At 42.0% G+C, this 26,960-nt stretch overlaps 1 protein-coding gene across 1 annotated transcript; it reads right to left on the bottom strand.

The window, feature by feature from the left end:
- Positions 1–826: 826 nt before the first annotated feature.
- scara3 (scavenger receptor class A, member 3) lies at positions 827–22,438 on the bottom strand. The gene is made up of 12 exons (XM_030405829.1): positions 21,921–22,438; positions 10,980–11,015; positions 9,668–9,709; positions 9,321–9,440; positions 6,224–6,304; positions 5,532–5,650; positions 5,129–5,373; positions 4,689–4,908; positions 4,494–4,582; positions 4,164–4,356; positions 3,834–4,011; positions 827–3,747 (listed from the first exon to the last, which is right to left on the bottom strand). The coding sequence occupies exons 1-12, from the start codon at positions 21,925–21,927 to the stop codon at positions 3,257–3,259; spliced, it is 1,821 nt and encodes a 606-aa protein (XP_030261689.1). The 5' UTR covers positions 21,928–22,438; the 3' UTR covers positions 827–3,256.
- Between the last annotated feature and the right edge of the window lie 4,522 nt (positions 22,439–26,960).

The raw sequence follows: 26,960 nt of genomic DNA, 5'->3' as shown, positions 1-26,960 counted from the left end.
TAGCCGCGTCAGCTTTAGTGAATTGCTAATCTAGAAGTCCTTCTCTTTCTTCCCTCGTCCCTTTGCTTTCTCGCTGTGTCTCTTCTGTGGCTGGATGCGGTGTCTCTGTGCCCTGCAAATTTGTCCTTCCAACAGTTTAGCAGCAGTCCCGGTGATTTATGGCTCCACATGTGGGAATAGTTTAGATTCGCAGGAGTCTGCAGGAGGTCTCCCTCTCACAAGTCTGCTGCGAAAGAAGAGAAATCATGCTAGTCAGACTGAAGGATGTCTGACGTGAGAATAAAGCAGACATATATCAGAATAATCTCAGCCACATTTTTCCTGCTTCACAGATTGGAAACAGCACCGATGTTGCGCTCTTTTTCTTCGGGTTTCTGAGGTGAAAGCAGCGAGTGATTTAGAGCAAATGTTCCGTGCACATATTGAACAGTCATGGAGACTGCAGGAATGAGGGATCCGGGTGGATTCTTGAAGGAAGTTTTTGTTGGATATCAGGTTCCTAACATCCCACAAGGCCTGTCATGTTCCAGCATGGAGGAAAAGAGGGAAGCGCTGTGATAATGTAATTCAGCAGGAGATCAGGGCTGCTGCAGGGAGGTTTTCAGCTCCTTTCCACAACAATAAGCCCGATTTTAGATACAGTTGTACCTAGGTTTAAACATCAGGGTGAATCAAGCCAATCGAATATCTTCGGTTCAGTGGCAGCAAACCTAAAAAATCTAATGGGAGGGGCTGACATGTGTTTTGAATTAATGGCCGCTCCCTTTTCCCTCACAGGGCAACAATAGCACTCTGCTGTGGAAGTGCAGCAGGACACCGACAGGAATAAGAGTGTTAAAAAAAAAGCTTTATTGAAGTTCGATGCAAGCCAGTCGCATTTCATTACAACTCACAGGTTTACAAAAATAGTAGGTTTGCCTTTTTGTAAAAGTTTTTTTTTTTTTTTTCTGAGATATAAAAGATTACTTATGCACGTATCATAAACCTCTCCTGTAAGTCCTGTCTCTGATATCACAATTGTTAAAAGTAGAAAGAGGGAAAGGAAACAATCCTGTCGCAGAAAAACAAACGCTTTTTCATGAATTGACGCGTTCACGAACATCATTCATGATGTGTTGGATGACTTTTCGGGCCTCTTAAAGGAATTGTTCAATATTTGTGAAAGACACTTAGTTGATACCACTCTTATATCTCTGCATAAGGTACAGAACTGGAATCAGAGGCAATTATTTTAGCTTAGCTTAGCTTAGTGTAAAAAGTGGAGGCAGGGGCAAAGAGTATCTTTTTTTGCTGTGTTGGTGTTGTTCCTCGAACGTCTGATTAATGTTGCTCCAGGACCATCATCTCAACTTACAAATAGCGACAAAAACCAAATTTCAAGCAAGCAATTGTGGCTGAGTGAAGTTTAAGACGCCCACTCATAGGAGTGGGGATCGTATCCTGCTGGGACATAATATTATCCTGTTCACTTATTATTACACTAAGTGGGTTTAGGAAAACATGGTTTGGGTTTAAATACACCCTTTCACAACTGTAAACATGTGTTCCAAAGGACACCTTCTCCCACGTATGTATTTTTGGTCTTTTTCCCTCAGGGACAAAGCTCTGGCTTTTTACGAAAACCATGTCCATGGTCCACCAGCAACAGCAACAACAATAACAACAACATGGCAATATCAGATCATGCACGGGGAAGTTATGTGCTGTTGTTATAAGCAAACAACAGCTTGAATGCGTCTTCAGCTCTGGTGGAGAATGGATAAACTGTTGTTTTTTTAAGAACTAATTAGAGCGCTAAACTCCCCTTAATGTAGTAATCACATTTCTTTTTTTTTTGTTTTGTTGTACGGATTTGAACAAAGAAAATACAACCAGTTAGTAATCTTTGGAAAGAGTCAGGCTACCTGTTTTGTCCTGCTCCTAGCCGTAATGCTAAGCTAGGCTAATAACCACCTGGTTGCAGATTACAGCAAACACCATAAAACGTGTTTATTTGTCAAGATTCAGGCTAGCTGCTTCCCTGTGCTTCACTCTTAATGCTAAGCTAGGTTAAAAACCTCCTGACAGGTAACTACGGATATTAAAAAAACACAACATACAATGTGTTAGTGATTGATCTATGGAAAGAGTCAGGCTACCTCCTTCCCCCTGCTTCCAGTCTTTATGCTAAGCTGGGCTAATGACATCCTGTCTCCAGCTCCTGCACACGAACACTTGACTGACAATGATCATCTTATCAGACTCTCAGAAAGAAAGAGTGTATTTCCCATAATGTTTTCACACTTCAACAGGAGTCATTAAGAGTTATTTCTCTTCAATCTTACCTTCTTTTGTCCAACAAGAGCAACAATCAAAGCAAATGTTTAATTCAATGCCAAACAAAAGTGTAGGAGAATGGAAATGCACAGGCCATAAATTCTGCAACGTCACTTCTGTTTTGCCCAGTAGATGAGAGAAAGTCTTCAGAGTACCTGCTCTGAAATGCCAAGAGAGAAGCAAACTGGCTTGAAAATTTACAAACAGTGCCATCCATCAGAAAAGGATGTGTCAACGTGTACGTAATGTAAAAAAAGTTTTGTTTTTTTTCTGTGCCCATAATATAAAGTAGTGCATGGGAATGGGAACCCTCAAGTAGTCCAGATGGGAAAACACCACTACTTAATTCCAAATCTGTGGTTAACAGCCCTCCTATTTATTATCCCCCCATGAGGCTTTGGTGGTTTGACAACAACCTCAAACAGTCTTTGCTTTCAGTATATCCAACAAGACAAGATGTTTTTTATTCCTATTAATTCCAACATATAAGAGAAGTTGTCTTTTTTATCAGAGAAAAAATCTTACTTTATTCATAAATGGAAGGGACTTGTTTGTTTTGGGGTTTCTTTGTCTTTGGTGTCACTCCCATGAGAACAATGTAAAGGTTATTTTCTCCAACATACCACTGTACAAAAGTTCATCTTTGCCTCCTCTCTCTTCTCAACAGCAGTTCAGTCTGTGGCAGCAGTCCTGCTCTCTATCTTTTAGACCTTCCTCTTGGTTGTGGCCATGTCATATGTTCAGGATAATGCCTCCTTTAAAGCCCCATCTTGAATTTGATTTGTCGTTCATAAAGTTCTTGATTGTCTTGCGCACACACAAAAGAAATGGATTATTGCATCTCAGAGTCGTTGGATGATTTCCTTCAGTTTGTGTCTGTCATTTATTATTAAGCCTCTTTGTACAAACGTTTTCTGAGTCCATGTCTTCGTCCATCTTTCTACTGTCTCTTGGACCCAGTGGCAGGCGTTACAGACTGCTGCTGGCTGTTGACTCGATCATGGTGGTACGGCAACCCTGGAGCTCCAGGGTATCCTGGTGGACCAGGCGGCCCGACGGGCCCTGGTTTTCCCCTCGGTCCCGGGTGCCCAATGAAGCCCGGTATTCCTGTCTGACCCTGGATTCCTGGAGGCCCGACTGGTCCGTCGTTGCCATCTAAACCGGGGAGGCCTATGTCTCCTTTCTGGCCCTTCTCACCACGCGGTCCTGGAGTACCAATAGATCCTTTAGCTCCTTTGATTCCTACAGACCCTCTATTTCCACTGGGACCTGTTTCACCTGGTGCTCCTTTAAGCCCAAGAGAACCCTTCTCTCCAACAGAACCACGGCTTCCTGTCGGGCCTCGGTCACCTTTACTCCCAGTCAGTCCCACTGGTCCTTTTGAGCCGGTCTCACCACGGTTCCCTTTGGGCCCTGGCGGTCCAGGAGCACCTGTTGAGAGAAGATAGTATGTTGACGATCAACAATAAAGTGTACACATACTGATTTATCTTTAAATAGGAAAACATTTATTGTACCTTTTACTATGGTGAAGTTCTTAATGAGCTGGGTATGGTGAACGTCCACAAGCTTCATCTCCTCCATCACCATGGACAAGTTCCTGACATCCACATCCAGTCGCACGTTCAACAACATGTTTTGTTGTCTCAGTGTGTCGGCCAAGTGGAGGAGTAACAAAACTGTGTTGTTCAGGTTCTGTACAAAAGTAAGAAGGGGGATGTGAGGATGAAGGTCAAGAAAAATGTCTTATCACAGAGGAATTCAACCTGACTTTGAGTTTTCTTATTTCTATTATATATATCAACAGATTGGTGAGCAAGATGAATGAATTCCTCTGTGGCCACTACCTGCAGATCTTCATTGTGTTGGCCCATGCGACTCTGGCAGGACGAGCTCTCGATGTTGATGTACTTGTACATGCTCTGGACGTGGCTGACGGTGGCGTTGAGGCTGGAGGAGATCGTGTCGATCTCCATCGAGATGGAGTTCAGACGACCGTCCAGAGCAGAGAAACGCTCACCCGTCCGGTTCTCGTAGTATCTAAAGAGGTGTGTCAGGCGTGTGTGCATTATTCAGTCATCAAGGTGTAGGGACGTCTGTACGCAATGTTGGGCCTCGGCAGCAAAACATCTAGATTCATCTTTGAATCTGTGAACTTAGTGTGTTTCGCGTGTTACCTGGAATGGTAGTGAAGGTCGTGCATGTTCTCTTCGTGTTCATCCATGAAAGACGTCACGTTGTCGAGCTGCATCTGCAGGTTCATCACCTGAAGAAAATACAAACAGATGTTCAACTCGCTCTATCTGTGAGGAACCTCACTGACATTCTCATACAAAGGCCGGTCATCGATAACTCTTCCTCCTCGGGGTCACCTGCTGGGTGAGGTCGTAGTACACGTCAGTGGACATGGCGATTCTCTGGTGGTCAGATATGATGTTGTTCTGGAGGAAGCGCATGTTTTGCGTGGTGCTGCTCATGTTGGACTTGATGGCGCTCAGAACCCGGCTGTAGTTCTGCCAGTCGCTGGTCAACTTCTGGAGGACCAGAGTCTCCTCGTCGGCTTTTCTCTGCAGGGCGTCTATCCACATCGTGCTGGGCAGAAGATGAAAACACACAACTGGACATTAAACATCAGCTGCATTCAAATTATTTAGCTTATTCTAAAACAGTCTGCTTTATTTGTATCTTCTATTTCTTGAATGAGACTGTCTATATAGTCCCTTTTCATCCAAAACTGCAAATGTGACTGTATCTTCAAGCTTCTAGACAGAATTCATGTGTTCAGTCTCCTGCGCTGCATCTTTTCGTTCACCTGAGTGCCACTGTCGTGTTAACTTGCTGTGCTGTAGCTTTGACATTGTACTGATCCTCCGTCAGAGTCTTCATCTTCTCCTCAGTTTCCTCGATCACTTCCTTCCAGCCCTCCACCCGATCCAGGTAGCGTTCCAGTGACTGATTGAGAAGTTTGATCGACATGAGGTGGTTTTGCATGTCACGTGTCAGCCGGTTGTTGGTGTCCTGTAGGGTGTTCTGGGACTGGGAGGCCTGGTCCAGGACCTGGAGGGGAACAGCGATCCAAGTGACAATTAGAAATTGATGGAGTCAGTCTATAACCCAGTTTAAAGGCGATTTGCTCCTTTTCTTTGCTTCTTAAATATCTTTTGGTTTTGGACTGTTGGCTGAACAAAACAAACGATTTGTGGACGTCTCAGTACCTGCTCCTGTCCCAGTATCATCCTCTGGATGTCCTCAAACTCTCTCTTCAGCCTGCTGATCTCCTCGCTGTACAGAGTCACATCCAGACAGCCTGAGCAGTTAGAGGTGGAGCTCAGATCTGTGAGGAAAAAAAAAAAAACAGAGGAAGAAAAGGAGAGGAGATAAGAAACGTCTGTTTATGATGCACTGTAAATGAAAGCGTCTGGCATCCATCTGCGTGTTTTCTGGGAGAGAAAAAAAACGTCTGTTGACCTCCCCTGACATTAAACCCGATCAGCTGTACTGCTTCACACCACATGAATGACCCTAAACCGCCTGGTGCATATGCAGGGTCTATATGGTTAACTAAACAATCACACCACAAGGTCCATTTAGTCGCTGGCAGGAGCTTTGAATCATTTTCACTGCTGTTGTTGTTGCTTTGACACCTGAATTTTCCTCCAGAGATTAATAAAGGCTTATTTTATCTTATCATAGTTATTTATAGTGGCAGAAAACAGCAATTCTAGGCTCTCAGAGGCTGTCTGTGCTGCCTCGCCACACAGGGGAGAGCTGATGGTCATCTACAATACTCGTCTATAATACACTGACACAGGGATAAGTACCTCATACAACCCCAAATCAAAAGTCCCCAACTATCATTTCGTGTATCAAAAAGTGACAATGTGTTTCGTCAGTCCAGCTACTTTACCCTCGATTCCTTGCTGGACCCTGGAGATCTTCGTGTGGTAGACCGACTCCTCTTCAGACAGGCTGTCGACCTTCTTGAACACTGGAGACACAGTCAAGTTGATTCAGTGAAGGGAAATGTTCAATAAAACAAGATAACACACGCACGTATTGCTGTTCCGGAGTAAAAACAGGAAGTAGTAATTTAAGCCCCTGACAACGAAACACGTAAAGTTTTCATTAGCTCACAAATGTAACCAAAACACTAATGAATGATGGTTTAGCCAGCTGGGCAGGTCCTGCTCCTCCAGCATATTTCCCAAGAGAGCAACAACAATTTAGTGAGTGCGAGTTTTTGCGTGTACACGTGTACATTCGTGTAAATTTGTATTATGCGCGTTCAGCATCCTAAGACACGACTCGGGGGGGTTAATGAATGCCTGTTCCATGTATGCGCGTTTGCATATATAAATGCTTCCACGTGCACTCTGCACACACCACCTGCTGCTCCACTGTACCGGCTGCAGTGACAGTGACGCTGAACACGGCTCAGGGTTTTGGCCAAATTCAGTCAGTGCAAATATGCTGTAGCGATGATACAAGAAGAAATAAATACATTTTATAGAAACATAAAAGCCTTTTTGTATATCGACCACAGCTGATGTATACACATGTAGTCACAGAGAGCTAAACAACTGTGTTCATTCATTCCAAATTAGTTACTTAACTGATTTTCTTTTTTTTTCTACAGAATCTATTTTTCATGAAACAGATGTTCAGCAGGGAACATAAAATCAAAGGTTACTGCTCTCTGTTTTTCCTCGTGCACGCTCACAGTTGGGAGTTGGAGCCAAGTGCAATATCTGCTCTGTTTATACTCAAGTTTTTTTAAGGCTCTGGTGTTGTACAGCTGCGCGGGAAGTAGAAACAAACATGAACTAAGATCTCTTTTTTTTTTCATGTTTATGTGCATAAAACATTAAAGTAGGGCAGCGATTCTGCACAGCATGCCTGTTTAAATGAGTGTTGGCACACAATATTTGTTTAGTGGATGTTGATCTCTTTTTGCCAATCCTCAATACAGACATTTACAGCGATAATTATGTTCAGCCACTGGTTTAGCTTCTTGCGCTGAGCTCAAGGTGATAACATTTTTATGAATCCACAGATGCTGAGGGAGACTTAGTTGAGAAAACCAACCTAAAACAATTAAAGTGAGGGTTATTAAAAGTAGGTTTTTTAAAAGTGTAAATGATACCCTTGTTTACAGTTAACAAAAAAATATAGATTCATGGTCAAATTACTTGCTATAGCTGGGGACTGCCTATTGTTCCGAAGGCCACTTATTACAAAACCCAGATAGTTTGAAGAGAGCCACCCATTGTCCCTCAAGGTACAGAACAGTGTCAGTGTCAAGAGAAGTAAGATGCAGATACAGAAAATCTAAATAATGGGCAATCGGTATTTTAACATTCTGTGAATGTGAAGCTACAGTTGGGTTAAGACAGGTTATATCTTTAAATTATTATGTCCTGTGTTTATGTCTTCAGTTTCTCCTTTATGGCTAATGGCTAGCTAGGTTAGCAGTGAACTCGTTGCAGATTAACTAATTCAATATTCCTAAACTATTAACAGAATTCAGCATCACAGATCTGACAAAATGCCTGTTGTAACCATGGCTGCGTTCCCACTGAAGTACAAAGTACTTAAGTACAACACTGTGCAAGTCCAGCCTGACTTTGCTGTGAGTGCCAGTGTAGATGAAGGCAGTTGGGACAAGTTTTGAGACAAGATTGTAGTGAATGAATGGGTTACGATGATGTTCACCCAGGTGATCCAGGTTCATGTCATGTTTGAGGCAAATTCAAATTCAAATTTTATTCATTATTTTTAGATGCGGTTGACCTGTATTTTTCCTTATGGTGGCAGTTTGGTTAGGTTTAGGCATCGAAAGTAGTTGTTAGGTTTTAGTTAATGTTCAAATAGACCATTTCACAACATTAACCGGCAGTCACAAGCCAATCACAGCAGAGTGGAACAGGACGAGGCAGAGCTTTCATAGATAAGAGCAGCCATACGTCACTTTCTTGTTGCCAAAACGACCACGCCGACTTTTGAAAGCAAACGCTGTGAAAGTGCTGTCGCCAGATTGAAACCAGCTGGTGGGTACATGTTTAAAAGCGGCTGTGTTGCATTTTTCACATCAAACAATAAAAACTCCCGAAGCAGGAGATTTGATTTAGTTCGCCAAAGAGCAAAGTACAGTAAGGGAAGAGATCTGTGGCTTCAGGTCGTCTGCATTGAGAATGAAAATGACAAACGGTGACTCAGGCAGTCAACACGTGTCTACATGTGGAAAACACCTTGTTACAGGTTAGTTAATGATATTACTGAGTAAATGAGGTGTGTGCTGATTGTGCTTAACTGTAAAAAAAAAAAAAAAAAGATTTGGGCTTGTAAAAGCTAAAAATACATACGGTATTGTTTTTTTATGCTATTAAATTGGCAGTGACTCCAGGTGGCTGAGTAAAAACTTCAGTGAACCTGTCCAGCACTTGCGTAACTTAATAAAAATTCGGATCAGACCCAGAACAAAACAGAACTGTACTATGTTTCTGTGCACGTGTAGCTGTGAACAAACTTGTATATGTGTTGTGGGAGCTTACATCACTCTACCAAACCTCACTCTCTCTCCCCCCGGACGGCAGTAAGAGATGAAGATTTACGGCTTTCGAACCCAATAAAACGTGACGCTGATGTGAAAAGCATCTGCGGACGCTGAGCGGCTGTCAGGTAAAACATGGCATGAAGGAGTCAGGACCACATTCATTTGATCCGTGGGAGTCAAATGGACTGTTTTATACAGACACGCACATTGGAACAGGAAAAGTCTGATCTCTTCCCATGTTCGGTCTACTTCTCACTCTTGATGCACAGTGTCGGCATTAATCAGTTGAATTGCCTAATAAATCACAAGACTGTTGAGAACTGCTGTTTTGACCGCTGACCGCATCCAACCTTTTGGGGATTAGCATCTCGGTGGGGGACTCCGTGGTGCCTATTTGAGACAGGATTCATTGACTGTAAAAAGAAGAATTAAAAAGTCTAACTGGGCTCACCGAGTGATGCCAGCACCGCCACGGTAATGATGAGGAATGCAACAAATCCATAGAGGACTTTGACCGCCAGCTGGAGAGAGTGGCTCTGCTGGCACCTCAAGCAGCCTCCTCTGCTTCGACCTGCAACGACATCAGGCGAATGCACACGTGAACGGCTGAATTTGCGCGAAAACCTGCATACACATGACAAATCAAAATCAACAGATTATAACTGTATCTATCGTTGTCACACTCTAGGAGGAAAACTTTTTTAAAAAAGTCATGCGTATGGACACAACACAGGCTAATACAGACGCCATTGTTTGTTGCTGTTAGACTTGTGTGTGATGCGTGTGTGTGGCCGCCACCTCTAAATGAAGGCATTTCCTCCTCTCCAGTGAAATCCTCCTCTGAAAAACATAACAAGGAAGAAATGCAAACATGAAAACCAAACATTATGTTCCACTGCTGAACAAATAACAGAGAAATCATGAGAGTGTGACACACTCCAAGTTAAATCAAAAATATGTCAAACAAACTAAAAATTAGGTCTGCAGATCATGAAACATTTTCTATGGACTAAACCAGCCCTGTAAACAGCGGGTTGTATTTGTTTTCAACGAACAGTCTGACATTTTGGGAAATGCTGTATACTTAATTGCCTTCTTGTTGAGAATTATATAAAAGGAGTCATATTTCTTTGGTTCTCTACTTTAAATGTGGGGCGTAAAGCTAGGCTTCTTTTATATTAGCTTAGCATAAAGACTGAAACAATGAGGAAAGCTCTAACCTGGTTCTCTCCACAGGTCAGCAAATACATTGCCTTCACCCTCAACAACATTTCTTTTCTAGCTTCAAGTCTTTATCAGTATTGCCCATTGGCCCCTGTGGCTCAGAAAACTCCTTCCTCATAAACCACCAAGACAATAGATATGTCTTTAAAACTGATGACAGGACACCAAGAACCATAAACATGGTCAAATATAACTTCTTTTTTATGAATTTTGGATCTACGGAAAGAGAACAGTAATTTTAAAAACCTGTGATGTCATCACAATGTAAAGTCCCATGCCCGAGAATGAAGTAAATCCACAAGTTATCCACAAGCTTTTTGGCCATATTTAAAATGTATGAGCTACAGCTAGGAGGCAATTAGCTTAGCTTAGTTTAGCTTAAAGACTGGAAACAGTAGGAAACAGCTAGCCTGCCTCTCTCCAATCTCTTTATAAAAATAAAAAAAAGATCTTTGAGTTTCAACTCATCAAAGCCGGCACTTTAGGATGGCGGTCGACCCGTCGAGTTGGGAACTTTTCTTACAAACGGACCCATTATTTTGAAAGAAATTCAAAAATTAAGCAAAGGAGATAAAGCATGTAAAGTTGTAGGCTTCGGTTGGATCATTTAGCTAGCTCCAGTTGTAATGCTTAAATCAGATAATCTCCTCTTGGTGTCCATTTTGCTTATCACCTCTTGTAAGCATATACATGCTGTAAGAGCAGCAAAATACTTACTTGACTGTGGAAATTCAGAAGTATAGTTTCCCATCATACATCACTCCCAAATTTACCCACAGACTTTGAATTCGGTTGACAGTACTGTATTTATCACATGGCTGATGGTCATGAACTGGTTGCCATGTATGTTTCTGAGCTCAGGACAATACAAAACCTCCATCATTACCTTTGAAGAGCTGGTTCTCGTATCCACCATAGTTATCTGCCAAGAAATGAAGAAAGAGAGTCACAAAAAACATACATTTCATCAAAATGATGCTGACAGAAACCAATTACACTGGAGCCACCAACAACTTTTATTACTCCTCTCATCCATCACACAAACCAGCTGACCCACAATCCCCCACAGCCTGTGAGTACGTTCAGTATGTGGCTGCTATCTCAGCACAAAGAGAAGAAATGTTTTCTCCGGGCTGTTGCTCACTCAGGAGAAATCAGCCCCATTGTGGTGCAAAGTATGAGAACAGTTGTTGGTTTTGTGTGCTGGTTCTGGTGGGAGTATTGTGTTATGTGTGTGCACATGTGTCTGAGGGGGCTGTCATCACACACTCTGGCTGGAAAGCACCAAACTAAAAGACCCATGACTTCCATAGACTGCAACCAGAGGGCCTAATAAACCAGACAAGGTCCCAGAGCACATTCGTGTTTTCATAACTGAATGTAATAGCAATGGACTTTATATAACACGTCATTAAGTGTACACCACCCAATCTGGTATCCAACCCCACACTTTAGTTACTGTGGGTGTGGCAGTGGATTAACAGGAAGGCAAACACTCAGTGCGGCTGCAGGGGAGGCTGTTTCTGAAGGGAAAGAGCTGGGAAACATGTTCATACACACTCATACACAGGGGAAAAAAGGGGTTTGGCAAGTTGTTGACCAGCTGGAGAGAGACACTCTGCAACCAGAGGAGTTAGCCTGAATGCAAGCAGTGTCAGACTGAGTCGTCAGACTGAGTTGTCAGACTGCTGAGACATTGCTGTGTTACTGCAGGCCTACTTCAGCAGTTCACCTCAAAAACGTGTGCAGCTACTTTGCAGCGTTTCCAACTACAGCAATGTGGGAAAGGTGTTGACTGAGTCTAGACAGATGTGATGTAATTTAAAGGAACAGTCCAACAAAAATGCATCTGTAAGTTAAAGGTGACTCTGACATGTGCGCTGCCAGCTGACTAGGGACCTCCTGACGAGGGATTGGCTCTAAAAAGCAGGGCCCTCTGGTTATATTATCATTTGCCATAAATGGTCAAGTCCTTGATGCATCTCTGGCAGAACTATGTTTACATTTGGCACTGGCAAAACTCAAACAGTGAGGAACTAGCTAACCGTGTTTGCATATTTTGGTGAACTGGGGCTTAGAAATGGAACACACAGGAAGTTTGTGATGGCTTAGAGGGTCACTGGGTCGGAATCCATTGTCGTCTTTTGAGTATCTTACGTACCCTGCACATGCACTTTTTTTAAATGAGACATATTATGCTCATTTTCATGTTCATGATTCTATTTTGGGTTACTACTAGAATAGATATACATGTTTTATGCAAAAAAAAAGAAAACTCACTGTTTTCCCCCTCTGTCTTAAACACTCTGTTTTAGCTCCTGTCTCTTTAAGGCCCCTCCTCCTGAAGAACCAGTCTGCTCTGATTGGTCAGCTCACACACGCCTGACCCAGCAACACACACCATGTCTTCGGTCAGCTCTTTCGTGTTTTCAGCTTCCGGTTAGCTTCCCTTCAACCGTGAATATATGATGCAAATTTGTGACATGGTGATGTAGTGTGATGTCACAAAGTCACAGAATCTAAGCGCACCTCAGGAGCAGTTTTTTCTGTGGGAGAAAGGAGCTCCTGTTGGCGTGGACTTTTAACTTTTAAGACCTTAAAACATGTTTTTTTTCCACTAGATCACTTGTTATACATTTTTTTCTTTTTTTAGCTCAGACTCAAAATGGATCTTGTAATGGGTTAAAAAAACACAGGTTTTTGCCGATTGACAGATGCGTTTGTGTCTCTCTCCCACTGTGCATCCTGAACTTTTTATGCAATTGAAAAATTGTAAGGATGGATTCACTTGTTTATGGTTTATTGCATGTTGTAAAAAGACCTTTCTGTTTTGTTCCATTTCTGGAGCCAAAACAAAAGGATGCAAATCTGAAACCAAAGGGTCTGTTGAGGATCGACCCCTGCGGTTAACCACATAATCAGCTCAACATGAAGAGAGGTCTGGCCTCTCATTGGTTGAGAACAAGAGAGAGAAAAATGGCTGTGGAGAAAAAAGTAAAACCAGGAGCAGCTGCACACACTGTTTGACGGAGGGTCAACAAAATCATTTGTTATTTATGAAGTATATTTTGGAAAGATAGAAAACCATTACCCATGTAGCTAGCACTTCCACACGACACCTTTTTAGCGCAAATGTATTACCTAAAACTGGATATTCATGATGAATTCTAAAGAGAGAAGAGTATGCCTTCTTTCATTGACTACGAAAAGCAAATAACACATGCGCACGTAGCGTTATGGGAAAGGGAACGTTTTAATGTTAGGCTTTCCACAAATGAGCTTATTGTCTCAGCCAAATTGCACTTTGCAAGCGCTCTGCCAACACAACATGATGAGATGAATGTTTATGTCAGTCAGCGGTGGAACAGCTGAGGTCAGGTCTGTGTGGATGACATAATGATGGAGGGAGGAGAGAGGGGGGAGGGAAACAGAAGGACAGGGGGAGGCAGCCACCTCCAAACAACTAAAAGACAGGAACACAATAAAGATATAAGAATGTCCACGCAGAACATTTGCGTTCTCAATCGTTGCTCTGCAGTTGCCAAAGTATTTCACTTTAGTTCATGAGGATTTACGGAAGGCTGACCTGCATCCAGGGTTAGACTGACTGATGTCTACCTTTGTTGACATATGATGGAGCGAGTATTTACCTTATGCGAGAAACATAACACCAAATGCTAATGTTGCTCAGTTTGCTCACATGTATATGAACATTATAATGTTAATACATGCAACTCTTTACAGCTTGTTCTGCTGACCCCAAGTGGCCAAAAAGGGAAGTTTAACTGCTTGAAAGGTCACATTTGTAAGATAGTCAATTGTCCAGTCTCGTTCCCAACTGGCGCCTTCGGTTGGTGGCCGTCCCAAACTACTTGCCCTGTTTTGCTAATTGGACCTTTAAAACACGGAACACAAAAATCCATTGACCATTTTTCCAAAGACATAAAAATAAATGTAAAGTCACGACTTCAACTTGATGGCGGTCGTAAGTCGTGAGAGTATGTTCGGGGCAGTAATATCCCATATGGTCACAATATCATACGGTATGCATGCTATTATTATTCTGGGGTTCATGTCCCATACTGGTCTAAATCCTTTCCCACACTCATTAAAATATGGGTTAAAACTGAATTCTTGTCATTTTCTGGACTTCTGTGGTGTGAGAAAGGTTTCAGATTCAAATGTTCGAATGCCAGCACATTATTCCAAATTCCAATCGATCACAATCAGTTTCCACCCTCAAGTGTCCGTCTGCTCCTCGGGTGTGCTTCTCCTCCTGCATCTCCCTGTGTGTGTGTGTGTGTGTGTGTGTGTGTGTGTGTGTGTGTGTGTGTGTGTGTGTGTCTCCTCATGTTTTCCCTGCTCTCTGTGGAAAAATCCTTCATGTCTGTCTCGTTAGCGAGGAAGTCGACCTGTCCAACACACACAGAACAGAACTGAGCCGATCCGACAGCAGCACAACACAGGCCTCCCAGGTCACACCTATACTGACCAGGCAGAGGCAGAGCGCTGTACAAAAAAAAAATGCGTTTGGTTCAGCCTTTCCTTTGTCAAATTTACAACCTCAACGTTTCGAAATCTGGTGCGGCAAAGCATTTACTCCCACACGAAAATAAACGAGGAGGAGCGGCGTGAACCCTTCATCGCATGCCCTCTATTTTCCTGAGTGGGATCAGATCATTCACAACCACCATCACAGCAAGATCTCAGTCCAACCAGATCAGACCTCGAAACAAGCAAAGCATTCCTTCAAAGTTGTGACAGCAATAAAACTCAAAGCCTGACAGTCTGGTGCCCCATGAGGGGTCACAAGATGATTAACACGGGGGAAAAAAACAAACACAATTCTGTCCGCAAAATTTTGTCTCCAGATTTTGTTTTAAGCCGTGCCACTCTTGTTCTGATGCTTGTGAATTACTGGCTACTTTGACCTCTTCAGGGCTCTAAAATTATTAAAGCACAATGCATATTTTTAATTGGTCACGAGTGGTAGAACATGCGACGTGTTGGGCAACGAGTCCTCTAGATTAAACAACATATAACGTTGTTCGCCCTTTAGAACAACACATGGAAGCGTTTTCTGAAGGGTGCCTTTCAAAGTTGTAACTAATCACTGTCCCTTCTTATGATGTGACAATCTGTCTAAGGTTTGGTTAGGTTAAGGTTAAGATTAGGGGTAAACCGATCTAAGCCCTACCTCCTCCTTGGGTGGACTTGCTCAATGATATCTCCTTGACTTCCTTGACTTTCTTATTTGTTGGACATTTGTTGGATGAACTAACAAACAGTCGAGAATTCTTTAAAATTGTGGTTTATGTTTACCAAATTATTGCTTTCTACAATATTGGCACATGGAATATACAGTATAGTTAAGATTAGAGAAATATCGTGGTTATGGCAAATTAAGTATAGTTAATGGATGGTGAGGGGAACGTAAGTCCAGTATATTACATGTCCATCCACCTTCCACCTTATTTTCCATCTCGCTACATAGAGCCACTTCTTTCCTCATGCCCCTACTTGTTTTTCAGTGTCACTTACATAAGAGATGTTCATAACTGAAGACGCACATCAGATTGTCATTATTTGGGGAACAAACAACCCTGAAGGTAAAAGGCAAATTCAATTTGAACTGAACTCTTCACTTTGTGTTTGGAGGAAATTTCGATTAGGACGAAAATCTGCTGCATAAAACACATTTAAAACAACAGAACAGAAAAAAGGATTACAAGATGCAAGGTGAAATGTACTCTTATGTCTCCAAAATCACAAATATAAAAATCAATACCAGCATTGTCAATGACAGGCTATCCAACTACTTTTTGAGATTAAATAATAAATGATTGGTGGTATAGTGTTCTGCCAAATAGACATATAGGAAAAGGTCTTTCTGGTCCTGTTTGTCCAGACTGTGAGTCAGGCGGATGGAAAAGCTTGGTTGCAGTTTGAATACACACTCAGAGCCCGGCAGGCACTTTGTGTTGTGAAAAAAGTAAATACACTTTAAAGGATGTCTGTTTGTATGAAAAATGTGCTGAAGAAAATCCAAAGAAACTAAACATTTCCAAATGTTTTCCCCCACTGAAAAGCAGTAAAAAAAAAAAAAAAAAGCTGTGTAATTTAATAAAAGTAAAACAAGGTCGGGAAATGACCACAGGTCTTTATTCTGCCAGGAATAGTTCTTGTGACAAATTATATCATACGGCTGTTAAGTGCTACTTAGACACCTGGTCCCTTTGTGTTATCAGCGTGGAAAGCAGCACTGCTCAAGGGTACTGGACGTTTAAAATAATGAATAATACCAGTGTTAGCCATGGACTACAATACTAATGGTTGGTGCTTTTGAACCCAATTTTGATGAAATATTAACTACCTACATGACCATAAGTATGTGGACACCCTGACACTACACCCACATTAGATCTCCTAACATCATCTTCCAAAACCCTGGGCCTTAGTCTGCTGCTGTAACAGACTCTACTCATTTGGTTCTAGGCTTTCCAACAAATTCTGGTCCCATTCAGCCACAAGAGAATCAGTGAGGTCCAACACTGATGTTGGCTTCCACATTAATTCCTGGCTCAACGTCGGCGTTAGAGGGTCTGTTGAGGTCAAGGCTCTGTGTAAGCCGGTCCAATTCTTCTCTTCTAACCATTTCCTGGCCCTGACTTTGCGCATGGGGGCACTGCCATTTTAAAGTAACTAGAGGCCTTTCCTCAAACTGCTGCCACAAAGTCGGAAGAAGACTACTGTCCAGAATATAAATGGATTCCTTGACATTAACATTTCCCTTAGTTGGGACGAAGGAGCTGAGCTCAAACCATGAAAAACATTCCTCCACCAAGGGTGCCTCTAAAATATGTGGACAAGAAATTTGGGCCACTCTGAATACTAATATTTTCCTCATGTGAACAACTTTAGCCCACTGTTTAAGCTTTAAGGCTTGATATAGTTAAAACGCATGGGGGATGTTGTTTATAACCACCACAAATCTATACTTTAACACGCGTCAACATTTTCAGTTGGTTGACGTCTATTTGTAACGCCGTGATCTGATTTGATTTGGAGTTTAAAGCAACATTATGTAGAAATTTGGCGCGACACCACCGTCGTAAATAGAACTCCCTGGTCTGTAACAGTTTGTTCAACATTATGTCGGTGCTAAATACAAACAAAACTCATTATGCCTCAACAATGTTAAGTGCTGAAAACTTGTATCTTGAAGTAAACATATTTGACTTTCATTGTGCTGTCGATCAAGAGTCTGAACAGGGTGTTTCATTTTGATTATTCACCGGATGCTCTATAGATCGCCGAAGACGCGCCTCTTCCGATGGACCCCCTTTGACCTGACTTCCAAAAAACACTGTATGGTAGTGAATGGAGAGAAACAAAGAATTTTTTGGATACCACTTAATTTTAGGTTTACGTTTAAGTACTCAGAGGAGAGCTGGCGGTCATATACTTTGGGTAATACACTGATTAGGGCTAAGTTCCTCATACAACCTCACATCTAAAGACCCAAACTATCACTTTCACTCACAAATTAGACAAGTTTGTGCAGTTAATGGAGATTTTTTTGAATTGGACTTAGAACCCCCACATCAGCGAATCTCACATCACAAAGTTAGACGAATTTTTCTTGCACGAGGCCCGAAGTCTTGACTGAAGATAATCAGATGGTCTTCAGTGTCCCGCTGCCACACCTATGAAAACATCAGAGCAAGCTGCAAAGTAAAACTTTTTCCGAGCGTTACCATTACACAGAAAAGCCACACATCATGATACAGGTGAATGTGGGTGTCAATATACAGAAATACTGACTGTAATTGATGATAGAATAAAAACATGTTGATCTCCACCCACATGGAGTCACTCAGCCCTCCTCCCTCCATCCTCTCTCACCATCGGACTTTTGGTGTTTGTGAACGCAGCGCCAGGCCTGTACTTGAGTCAGCACCACTTCATGTTTGTGGTTCCTCTGTGGCGGTTCCCCATGGGGGGGTTTTGGACTTTCCAAACCCCTTCCCCACCCACTCCCTCTTTTCAGTCCCCCTCTGCACTTCACTTTCACCACACTATTGTGCAAAATGTTATGAGCAACATGTTCTGATTTGTCCTGCAACCTCATCAAAAAGTCCATGATGCGATTTACCATGCAGATATTAAAGCTCTCTCCACACGAGGTCCAAAATGCTTTTTTGCGATTGTTTCCTTTCTTTCATCGTCTCATTTAAGTCATTTTGACCGGAAAATCCCCTTCAAGAACTTCAGCAATTCCCAGCCTTAAATGAAACCAGGAGTCACGAGATGGGCCCTGCTCCAGATCAGAGTGGAGGTCTTGACCACATCTCATAAAGCCAAAGGAGTCCTTTTCCAAAACCCTATGCTGACATCCAAACCGTTTAGGTGCCTTCTGACTGGAATGTGTGGTCTCCTCGCAAAAAACTATAAACGCCTGGAATGTGTTGCTTCAAACTGCGAAACGCCAAAGTTATAGACAAGCCATTACATGAGAATGTTCTTTTATTGTGGCTCGGCAGTGAAACAGGAGATTTTCAGAGTCACGATCCCATGAACGCATCGTGTTTTCTCAGGACTAAACCTCTTTGGACAGCCAGGCAGAGACACAAAGACAAGCCTGGTTAGGTTTACAGGGCGTCGAGGCCAAAGGGCGTGTTCAATAATCTCAGTATTTTTTTCTTTACTAGCCCTCAAATTTCACATGATCACCACCTTGTAGGAACTTTGCAGAAAGACAGGTGAGAACAAGATGAGCTTTCCAAAAGAAAGTCAGAATAAATGGTTGAAAGTATGCAGACAACTAAATTACGAATCTGGACACGATTAACCAGGCGTTCGTATAAATAAAGTTATCCTTACAGGCTATAACATCAGTTTTCAAGGGCTAAAACTGAAGCTAACTGAATCAACAGAATTAACGGACAAAAATAACATTATTATGCTAATATATCACCTGTTCAGACTGCATGGAAAAGGTAAAGCATCAAAATGCTGTAAATAACACAATCAACCCCAAATTGTACTTTAAGACAATAAAATCATAGTAGGGTTGATACAGGAAGTATCGTAAAACGTTTACGTTACACTACCTGGTGCAAGTACTGAGTTTAAAAGGGGTTGCAACACAATGTAAAGTGAGATGATCGTCACGAAAAATGTTCATCCGGAAACTGATGTAACTGTTAGCCAACAGAATCAACTGACGTTAGCTTGTCTGCTAAGCTGTTCAGACTGAACCTAAAAAAGGTAATGCACTAAAATGATGTTAAATGATCTCAACTTAATAATATTCACATTATATCAAGACAGTAAAACACGTAACCTCAGATTACATCTATAAACCAATCAAAAAAGTGCAGAAGTACTAATAAGCCGCTACTTGTATCCAGACTCATATCAGCTTTTTCATTAAGGATCCAGTTGCAGCACATTCAACTTTTTATGTGCAGGCCTATGCTGTGAGAGTTGGTGTAAAAACATGAAAAAGTCCAGCAGAAACAATCAGAAAATTGATCCGAGAGAGCAAAAATAAATGAAAAGGTGCACATGAGTCACAGAGAGAACAAGTCAACATGGCAATCAGCTGTTATGTCTCCTTTGTTCCCCTTTCAATCCAAATTCAAAATGCTTTGACTGTAAATGTATCCCCGCTGCTATGTCTAATAACAAGACGTTCTCTCTCTTTCTGTGCCTCCGTCTCCTCCTTTCAGTCACTCTTTCCTTTTCCTCTGCCAGCCATACACCTGCTCCAGTCCTCCCCCTCTCCCCTCACCTCCTCCGACTCCCCCCTCCTCTCCGGCACTGGTAGGAATGTATGAGGCAGCATGTTTTGTTCTGGTCGGGCTGGGCTGGACCCGCTTTTCTGCAGGACTGGAAACCACATTAACAGACCTCCTGTACCGTTTGGCTGATGGGAGTACTGTAAATGTTCTTGGAGTCAATTTGTCAGATGGTCTCGTGTTTCAGGGCTGCTTCTCTCCTCGAGGCTCGACAGAGGCAAAAACACAACTGTCTTTGAGTTTGATGTTGATTGTAATGAAAGCCTATCACAAATGTTTTTAATGTGAAACTTTTTGCAAAATGAACCAAAATGTTGTGTTTTTTAATGCATGTGATGACCATTTGCTAACGTTCTCGTCTGCCCACAGGTTTTGCCTGCTCTCCATTCTTGTATGACACGTTAACACTGACACGTAAGACAGTGGCAGATTTACAACATGAAATTACGAAAAAAAATGACTCATTTTAGCTGGCATCAACCGTCAGCTTTTCAACTGTTGCTAGCAGATTTTGTCGGCTGTAACTCGCTAGCTAAATTACCAAACTTTGGCACCTTAATTAATTACTAACACTTGCCTTTAGCTGGCTATTTAAATTGTTCTAGCCGACTTGTTTTGAAAAAGTGAACCCTGAAAAACAGATCCTTAATGTGAACTTGGTGGCCCCATGATACCGTGCTAACTGCACAAAAAGTCCACATCTTCACACAAAGATGACCCGTGTAGAAGACGAGTAATGTTAAATACACTGAATTTTTCTCGTTGCAGTGTACAGCTAACTGCTTCTTATTTATAGCTAGCAACCGTTGAATTTGCAAGCTGAAAGCAGATTTTGATCGACTGTCTCGCTAGTTAAATATCCAAACATTAGCTCCTTGGTTTAGTTAAAATAATAATAATAATAATAATAATAATAATAATAATAATAATAATGTTAGCTCTTTGATTCAGTGCTTCCCATTTCTAGCTAGCAACTACCAATTTTGCTCACTGAAATCACAGTTCCTTATATATTTTAGTGTCAGCTAAGCTATCAAAGCTACCACTGAATAAATAAAACAGCATTGTTCTTTTGTTGCAGTGTAGAGATGCTTAGTCCTAAAATAATAAGTATGATAAGGAAACATGTAAGACCAGACTGTTATGTAGTTGTAACTTTACTATGTTTTGGCTTCTTAGCCTTCATATTTTAACGTTACCAGAAAAAAAGGCTGTTTGGATCTCCACATTTCTAAACAGTACAGTTGCTCATTTATGAGTGGAAGTATCAGAAAAATTATCCATCAAAGGAACACCACCACCAAAGTAATCAAAATAATAATAATAATAATCAAAACAGAGCAAAGCATACATTTTGACAACAATATACAGAAATGAATCCATTATACGCCAGTCACTGTTGGTAATGAATATGTCAGCACCTCTTAACATATTTCCAAGCTGCTTCCCCACATGTGGGATTCCTTCCTGCTCTCTCTCCTCTCCCTCTCTCATCTCTGTCAGCCTTTCACTCCTCATACTGTACGTCTGGGAACCATGTACAAGCCTCTGCCCTCCTCAAAGCCAGTGGCAGCTCCCCTTTCATGCCATGTTGTGAAAAAGCTCAAATTCATGCGCCGTGTTTTCACTCGCCCTCTTTTAAAGGGGATATTAAGTAAATCTCAGGCAGATTGGCCGGGCTAGAGAACACTTTATGTTTTATGAAACAGGGCTGTGGTGTGCACGCACACACGTACAGAGGTTTTAAGCTGACTGATCAAAGTCTCACGTCCAAGAACAACAAACCGGCACTTTCTCAGGATCCACACTGCCGAGTTTCACAGCAGATGAGAAGCATATGTGGCCGCCGCCGCATGTGCAGGTGCTCGCCTGCATGCCACAATGACAGATACTGTTCCTGTCTACATTTGTAAGTGTTTTTCGCACTGGCAAATGCAAACAGGCACTGGTTAAATAAAGTTTGTTGCATGACAGGAAAACAGGAGGTGTTCAGAGTTAACACAGAAGATGTTAAAATAAATTACCTTTCATGATTCCTTGCTCAAGAATCCTTCATAAACAACTTGTTGTCTACTTTGCTGATGTTCAACCTGATGGCCGTGATGTTGCAGTCCTCACCACTTTTTCTCCCCCCCCGCAAAGGAAGTGTCCGGGATCAGCAAAAGTACTCGGCAAATTTACCTTTGAGGTGCCATCAGATTCATTTGGGACATATTTTCCAGATTTCCAAAGGAAGACGAAAGTCCCAAAATGTCTTACTTCCACAAAATTTAAACAACAATTATTGTTATTCCATATGGGCAAAAAAAAAATTGCACTTCTGCAACCCACAGAACTGTCTGATTTATAGGTATGTTTTTTTTTCAAATGTTCTTGCAAATCTGAAGAAATCTGGTCATCGCTCCCATTCAAGGTTTGAACATGTATGTTTGCCTGCAGCTCTCTGGCATCCTCCCTCTCCCATCCAGTGCCGGAGGAAACTGAACCTCCTTCAGACAGAAACCATGTGCAACTTTAGGGAGGGAGGGAGGAAATGGAGCAAGAGGGGATGGAGAGAAGGAAGAAGGGTGGTAAGAAAGACAGAGAGAGGTAGAGAAGGAGAGAGAGAGAGAGAGAGAGAGAGAGAGAGAGAGAGATGGGAGGGGAACAAAGGAGCTGGAAAGCGAGGGAGGGACTGGAAAAGGGACAGGGTGAAAAAAAAGAAGAGGGAGAAGGAGGGAGGGTCCATGTGTTTTGTTGAAAGTCAGTTTTGTGGCTGAGGCTAATTGCTAACAAATGTCTTAACGTTGCGTAGTGAGCACCTTGAATATCTCTGGCCTTGGCTCGCGAGAAAGGAAAATAGTTTCTGTGAACACACATCTACACAAACTCTCCCTAACACTCACACACACACACACACACACACACACATACACACACTGAAGCTATAATCCCTATCTGGCACCAGCTCACCTCGACTACCAGTGTGTTAGACTAACAGCAGGTGTAATTCTCTCACCAACACACACATCCGGCCGTCCGGCTGACGAGGCAGCTCCGGTGGCTGTCTGGCTGTGGATTTTCAGCGCCCTCATTTTTCCCTCTCCTGCGCTCACTTTGACTCTTTAATACGGTGACTTGCTGCAGGCGATGGGTGTATGTTATGGTTTTTCTGCGGGTTATATTCATGCTCATCAACAAACACCGCTCAGCTGCTGTGTATTTTTCAGAGACTTAAGTGATGCTGTCTTTCCTGAAGCTTATATAATGCTTAAATCCGGCGGGTCGGTCATTACAGACTCATGACATGCAGCCAAGCTTCATTTTACATTCTCATTGAGAGGCAAATGTTTCCAAAGGTGCTAAATGTGTCAGGATGAATTCTGAGAAAAACTTGTGGAAAACACTGAAGACACGTCCATTTGATGTGATGGTGTAGCCGTAACAATCTCGCAACTTGGTTTTGATATAAATCTTAAATAAGTCAGTAATGAGACATCAACAGGGAGAACTTTTGGCACGCAAGGTTTCCACAAGTTTACTTGGCTGCTTCAGTCACAATTTATGATGTTCACCAACACAAATTTGATGGATTAACAAAATGGGAAAACCAAGATCTCCACTAAATGACTAATAGTTCGATGAACTGAAGATAGGACGTCTTATTTTTTTAAGTAAATAAGTCATAAATTGTCATGACTCTTTTTAACCTCAATATGGTGGAGCAGGCAAAGTGGTTTTTCACAACCTGGCAACACATCTTCCTCAGGTAAATATGGGCAGAAAGGAAATGAGGGATAAATACAATAAACGAGCGGGGAAGTCATAGTCATTCTGGACTGATCAGTGACTGAAAGGACAATGACTAGTGAAAATAGTTGGACATGGGACCATATTTCAAGGTTAAACAACATATCTGATAACCAGCTGCAGTTATCAGGAGGATAATGTGCTGTTGTGTTCCAGTTTTCAAATATAAATGTTGAGAAGCATCATTAGACCGAGCAACTAAATGACAAAGAATAATGAAAATCAAGCTATATTCCTGACAAGCAACTATGGCGTTTCAACATTTTTAAGTGTGACACTACTGGATACATTTAAAGGAGAACTTCGGTCGATTTAAACATGCAGCTTCATTGCTCAAGCTACCCTTGACTTGCCAGTACAGAAGACGCGAACACATTTGGTCCAACCATTACAGAGCTCCATGAACGGAGATTTAGCATTGACAGCTAACAGCATGGGGTCAGAACTTTACACTGTGTTTTAAGCGTCTTAACATGCTCCACATCCCACACCAAAAGTTATGCAACAACAGCAGACACCTTACAACACAGCACTGTAGCGTGTATGACTCAAAATGAATAAAAAAGTAGTTAAAACAGTGTGTTTGTGCAAGAAGCCACATACCTGTTTGTTGACATCCGTGTGTTCCGGTAGCTAGACCAAACTAGTCAATCCGTTGAGCGTTTTTTATTTATTTTGAGTCATACACGCTACAGTGCTGTGTTGTAAGGTGTCTGCTGATATTGCATAACTTTTGGTGTGAGATGTGGAGCATGTTAAGACGCTTAAAACACAGTGTAAAGTTCTGACCCCATGCTGTTAGCTGTCAATGCTAAATCTCCGTTCACGGAGCTCTGTAATGGCTGGACCAAATGTGTTCGCGTCTTCTGTACTGGCAAGTCAAGGGTAGCTTGAGCAATGAAGCTGCATGTTTAAATCGACCGAAGTTCTCCTTTAAGCTGAACTGTGGCAGCCAAAACAGGTTTTTTAAGCCACACCATTATGTTTTCCTAACAACAACCAATTGATAGTAATGCCTAAACCTAACCAGAGTATAAGCACATTATTGTGACGAGAGAGAAAGATTCCTCCTGTAGAGAAAAAAACTCTTCAGTGCTCCCGAGCTTTAGTTTATGGACAAGGCAACGTTCAGTCCTAAAGGGTCAACAGGACAAAGTATATACAATTACCAAATTAGCCGTGTCATCATGGTTAACCAATCAAGAAAAAGTATTTAGAAATACCACGATGGATGTTCCTACCACGACAACAACTGTAGATACTCTTATCGTGACGTTTCATTCCTGCAAAACACCAAACAGCCTGAATAATGTCCCTTTAAAGAACTACTTCACATTGCTTTGAATTCATCCCTCTCTTCCGTCTTTTCCTTTATGAGCGTTGGATGCTACAGTTTGTGAAAATGGGGATTTAATGACCAAAGTTCTTGATCACTGAGCCGCCGGCCTTTGATCAGAAGTTTCTTAATCAGCTCAGATCGCGTACATTCCAGCGCATTCATACTCACGCATCCAACACACACACACACACAGAGAACAGAGTTCCCACTAAATTGATACCAGAATGCTCCAAATGTTTGAAGTTAATCTGCGGCCTGTCAGATACGGGTCGCTCAGTACCACCAATGGGACCAATTAAGCCTCGCGATAATTGTGTTTTGTGTTAGAGGCCAGCGGAGCGGCTCGCTCAGAGCTCTCTCCGGGCATGTGTGTTCAATTCACTACTTGGCCAATTTAAAGGTGGAGCAGCTTGGCACATGATCCACAGACACTCTACCCTAACCCTCACAACCATCTGGATGAGCACACACAGAGAGACACACGCATACTGACAAAGTGGAGCAAAAAAACAAGTTTGCAAAGTGTCACGCAACAGATAATGTGCTTAGTCACACTGGATCTACCGCCGGTAAACAGTCAACACAGAGCGTTCCTCTAGGCCAGTGAACTTCAGTCCCACATGTGCACTGTTGGCCTGAGTGATGTTGTAAATCTGACTTATGTAAGTTTCTGCCGTGTAGCATTTTTTAAACATCCACATGTTTTTGTCAGACTTGAAACAACTGCGACAAAGGAAGCAGTAACAGATAGAGCCAGAAGCTGTAGACTAAGATCTTAAGGACAAATGTACAGGATTTATTGTCAGAAAATGGCATATGATGTAAATCTAATGAAATACTAGTCAGCATCACTATTGAAGGAATGTACAATCCCACCATTTTTAAGGGGAATTCCTGTATTTTGAATCCTGGGCCCTGTATTTGCAGGTTTAGGAGTCAGTCCAATGGAACAACTCAGCTGAAATGGCTCCATCATTATCCTTTGGGGCAACTACGACTGTCAAAGTTACGGCCATTAAAATTGTTTGTTGTCCTGACAGCCTGAGGTTGTTATCTAAGCATCTGATGACATGACAGCAACAATTCCTTTGGGAAAAACTTGGTATTTCATCCGGATGGGGCAGGACACAGCAGTGCACGCTTCAGCAAGCCCGCGCTCTGAGCGCACGTTAAGTTTTCCTCTCATGAAGAAGAAAAATTTGAAAAACTAACTTAGACTTAGATTTGTTAGATATTTAATATTCCCACTATTTCCAGTATTTTTTTACCAAAGCCATGGCTGAAAATTTAACTGATTTTGAGAATCTAGATGAAGCAGCAGCCCTAACAGCTCACTTTGTGAGATTTCAGAGCAAAACTGTATGAACAAGACTGTTATAAACAGCCTAAAATCTGTAGGAATCACTTCCGCAACTTTAGCCGACATGTAGAATAACAACCTCGGTGTGTCAGGGGCTTGAATAAACCCTTTTAGTGGACGCAACTTTGATGGTCGCAGTTGCCCCAAAGGATCACATTGTCTCTGTGCCAGCTGAGGTGATCCACTGGACTGATTCCAAAACTTTTGGTAAGTATGAATCATTTACATGGCAAAGTTTTAAAATACTGGAATCCCCCTTTAATTATACATTATGCTTAAGACACAGAGGACTCTTTTCCATATTTGTGTTAAAAACAAATGTCGGTGTGTTGTCCAGAACTATCTTTTAGAAAGATATCGGTAGTCCCATTGGATAACAGTAGCTATAACGTAACAATAATCACATTAAAGTTCTTCTTGTGTTGCATTTACATGATAAAAAGCATCTCTCAGTATGTTTAATGCTGTGAGTGTGTGGCTTAGTGAGGCTGTAAATTAAAATAAAGGATCAACACTGCAAGATGCTCTAAGACTCCGATATTCAGCACGGTCATCTCACAGCAATGTGTTCTTTTG

This window comes from Sparus aurata, chromosome 22 (assembly GCF_900880675.1).
Source record: "Sparus aurata chromosome 22, fSpaAur1.1, whole genome shotgun sequence".
NCBI classification, from domain to species: Eukaryota; Metazoa; Chordata; class Actinopteri; order Spariformes; family Sparidae; genus Sparus; species Sparus aurata.
The sequence above is the reverse complement of the archived record's forward strand: the minus strand, read 5'-3'. Positions and strand labels throughout refer to the sequence as shown.

Coding starts and splice junctions, on each gene's coding strand:
- scara3 (XM_030405829.1), bottom strand. Junction 9,441..9,667: donor GGAAATGCCTTCATTTAGAG/GTGGCGGCCACA, acceptor ATGTCGTTGCAG/GTCGAAGCAGAGGAGGCTGC. Junction 4,583..4,688: donor ACTACGACCTCACCCAGCAG/GTGACCCCGAGG, acceptor TATTTTCTTCAG/GTGATGAACCTGCAGATGCA.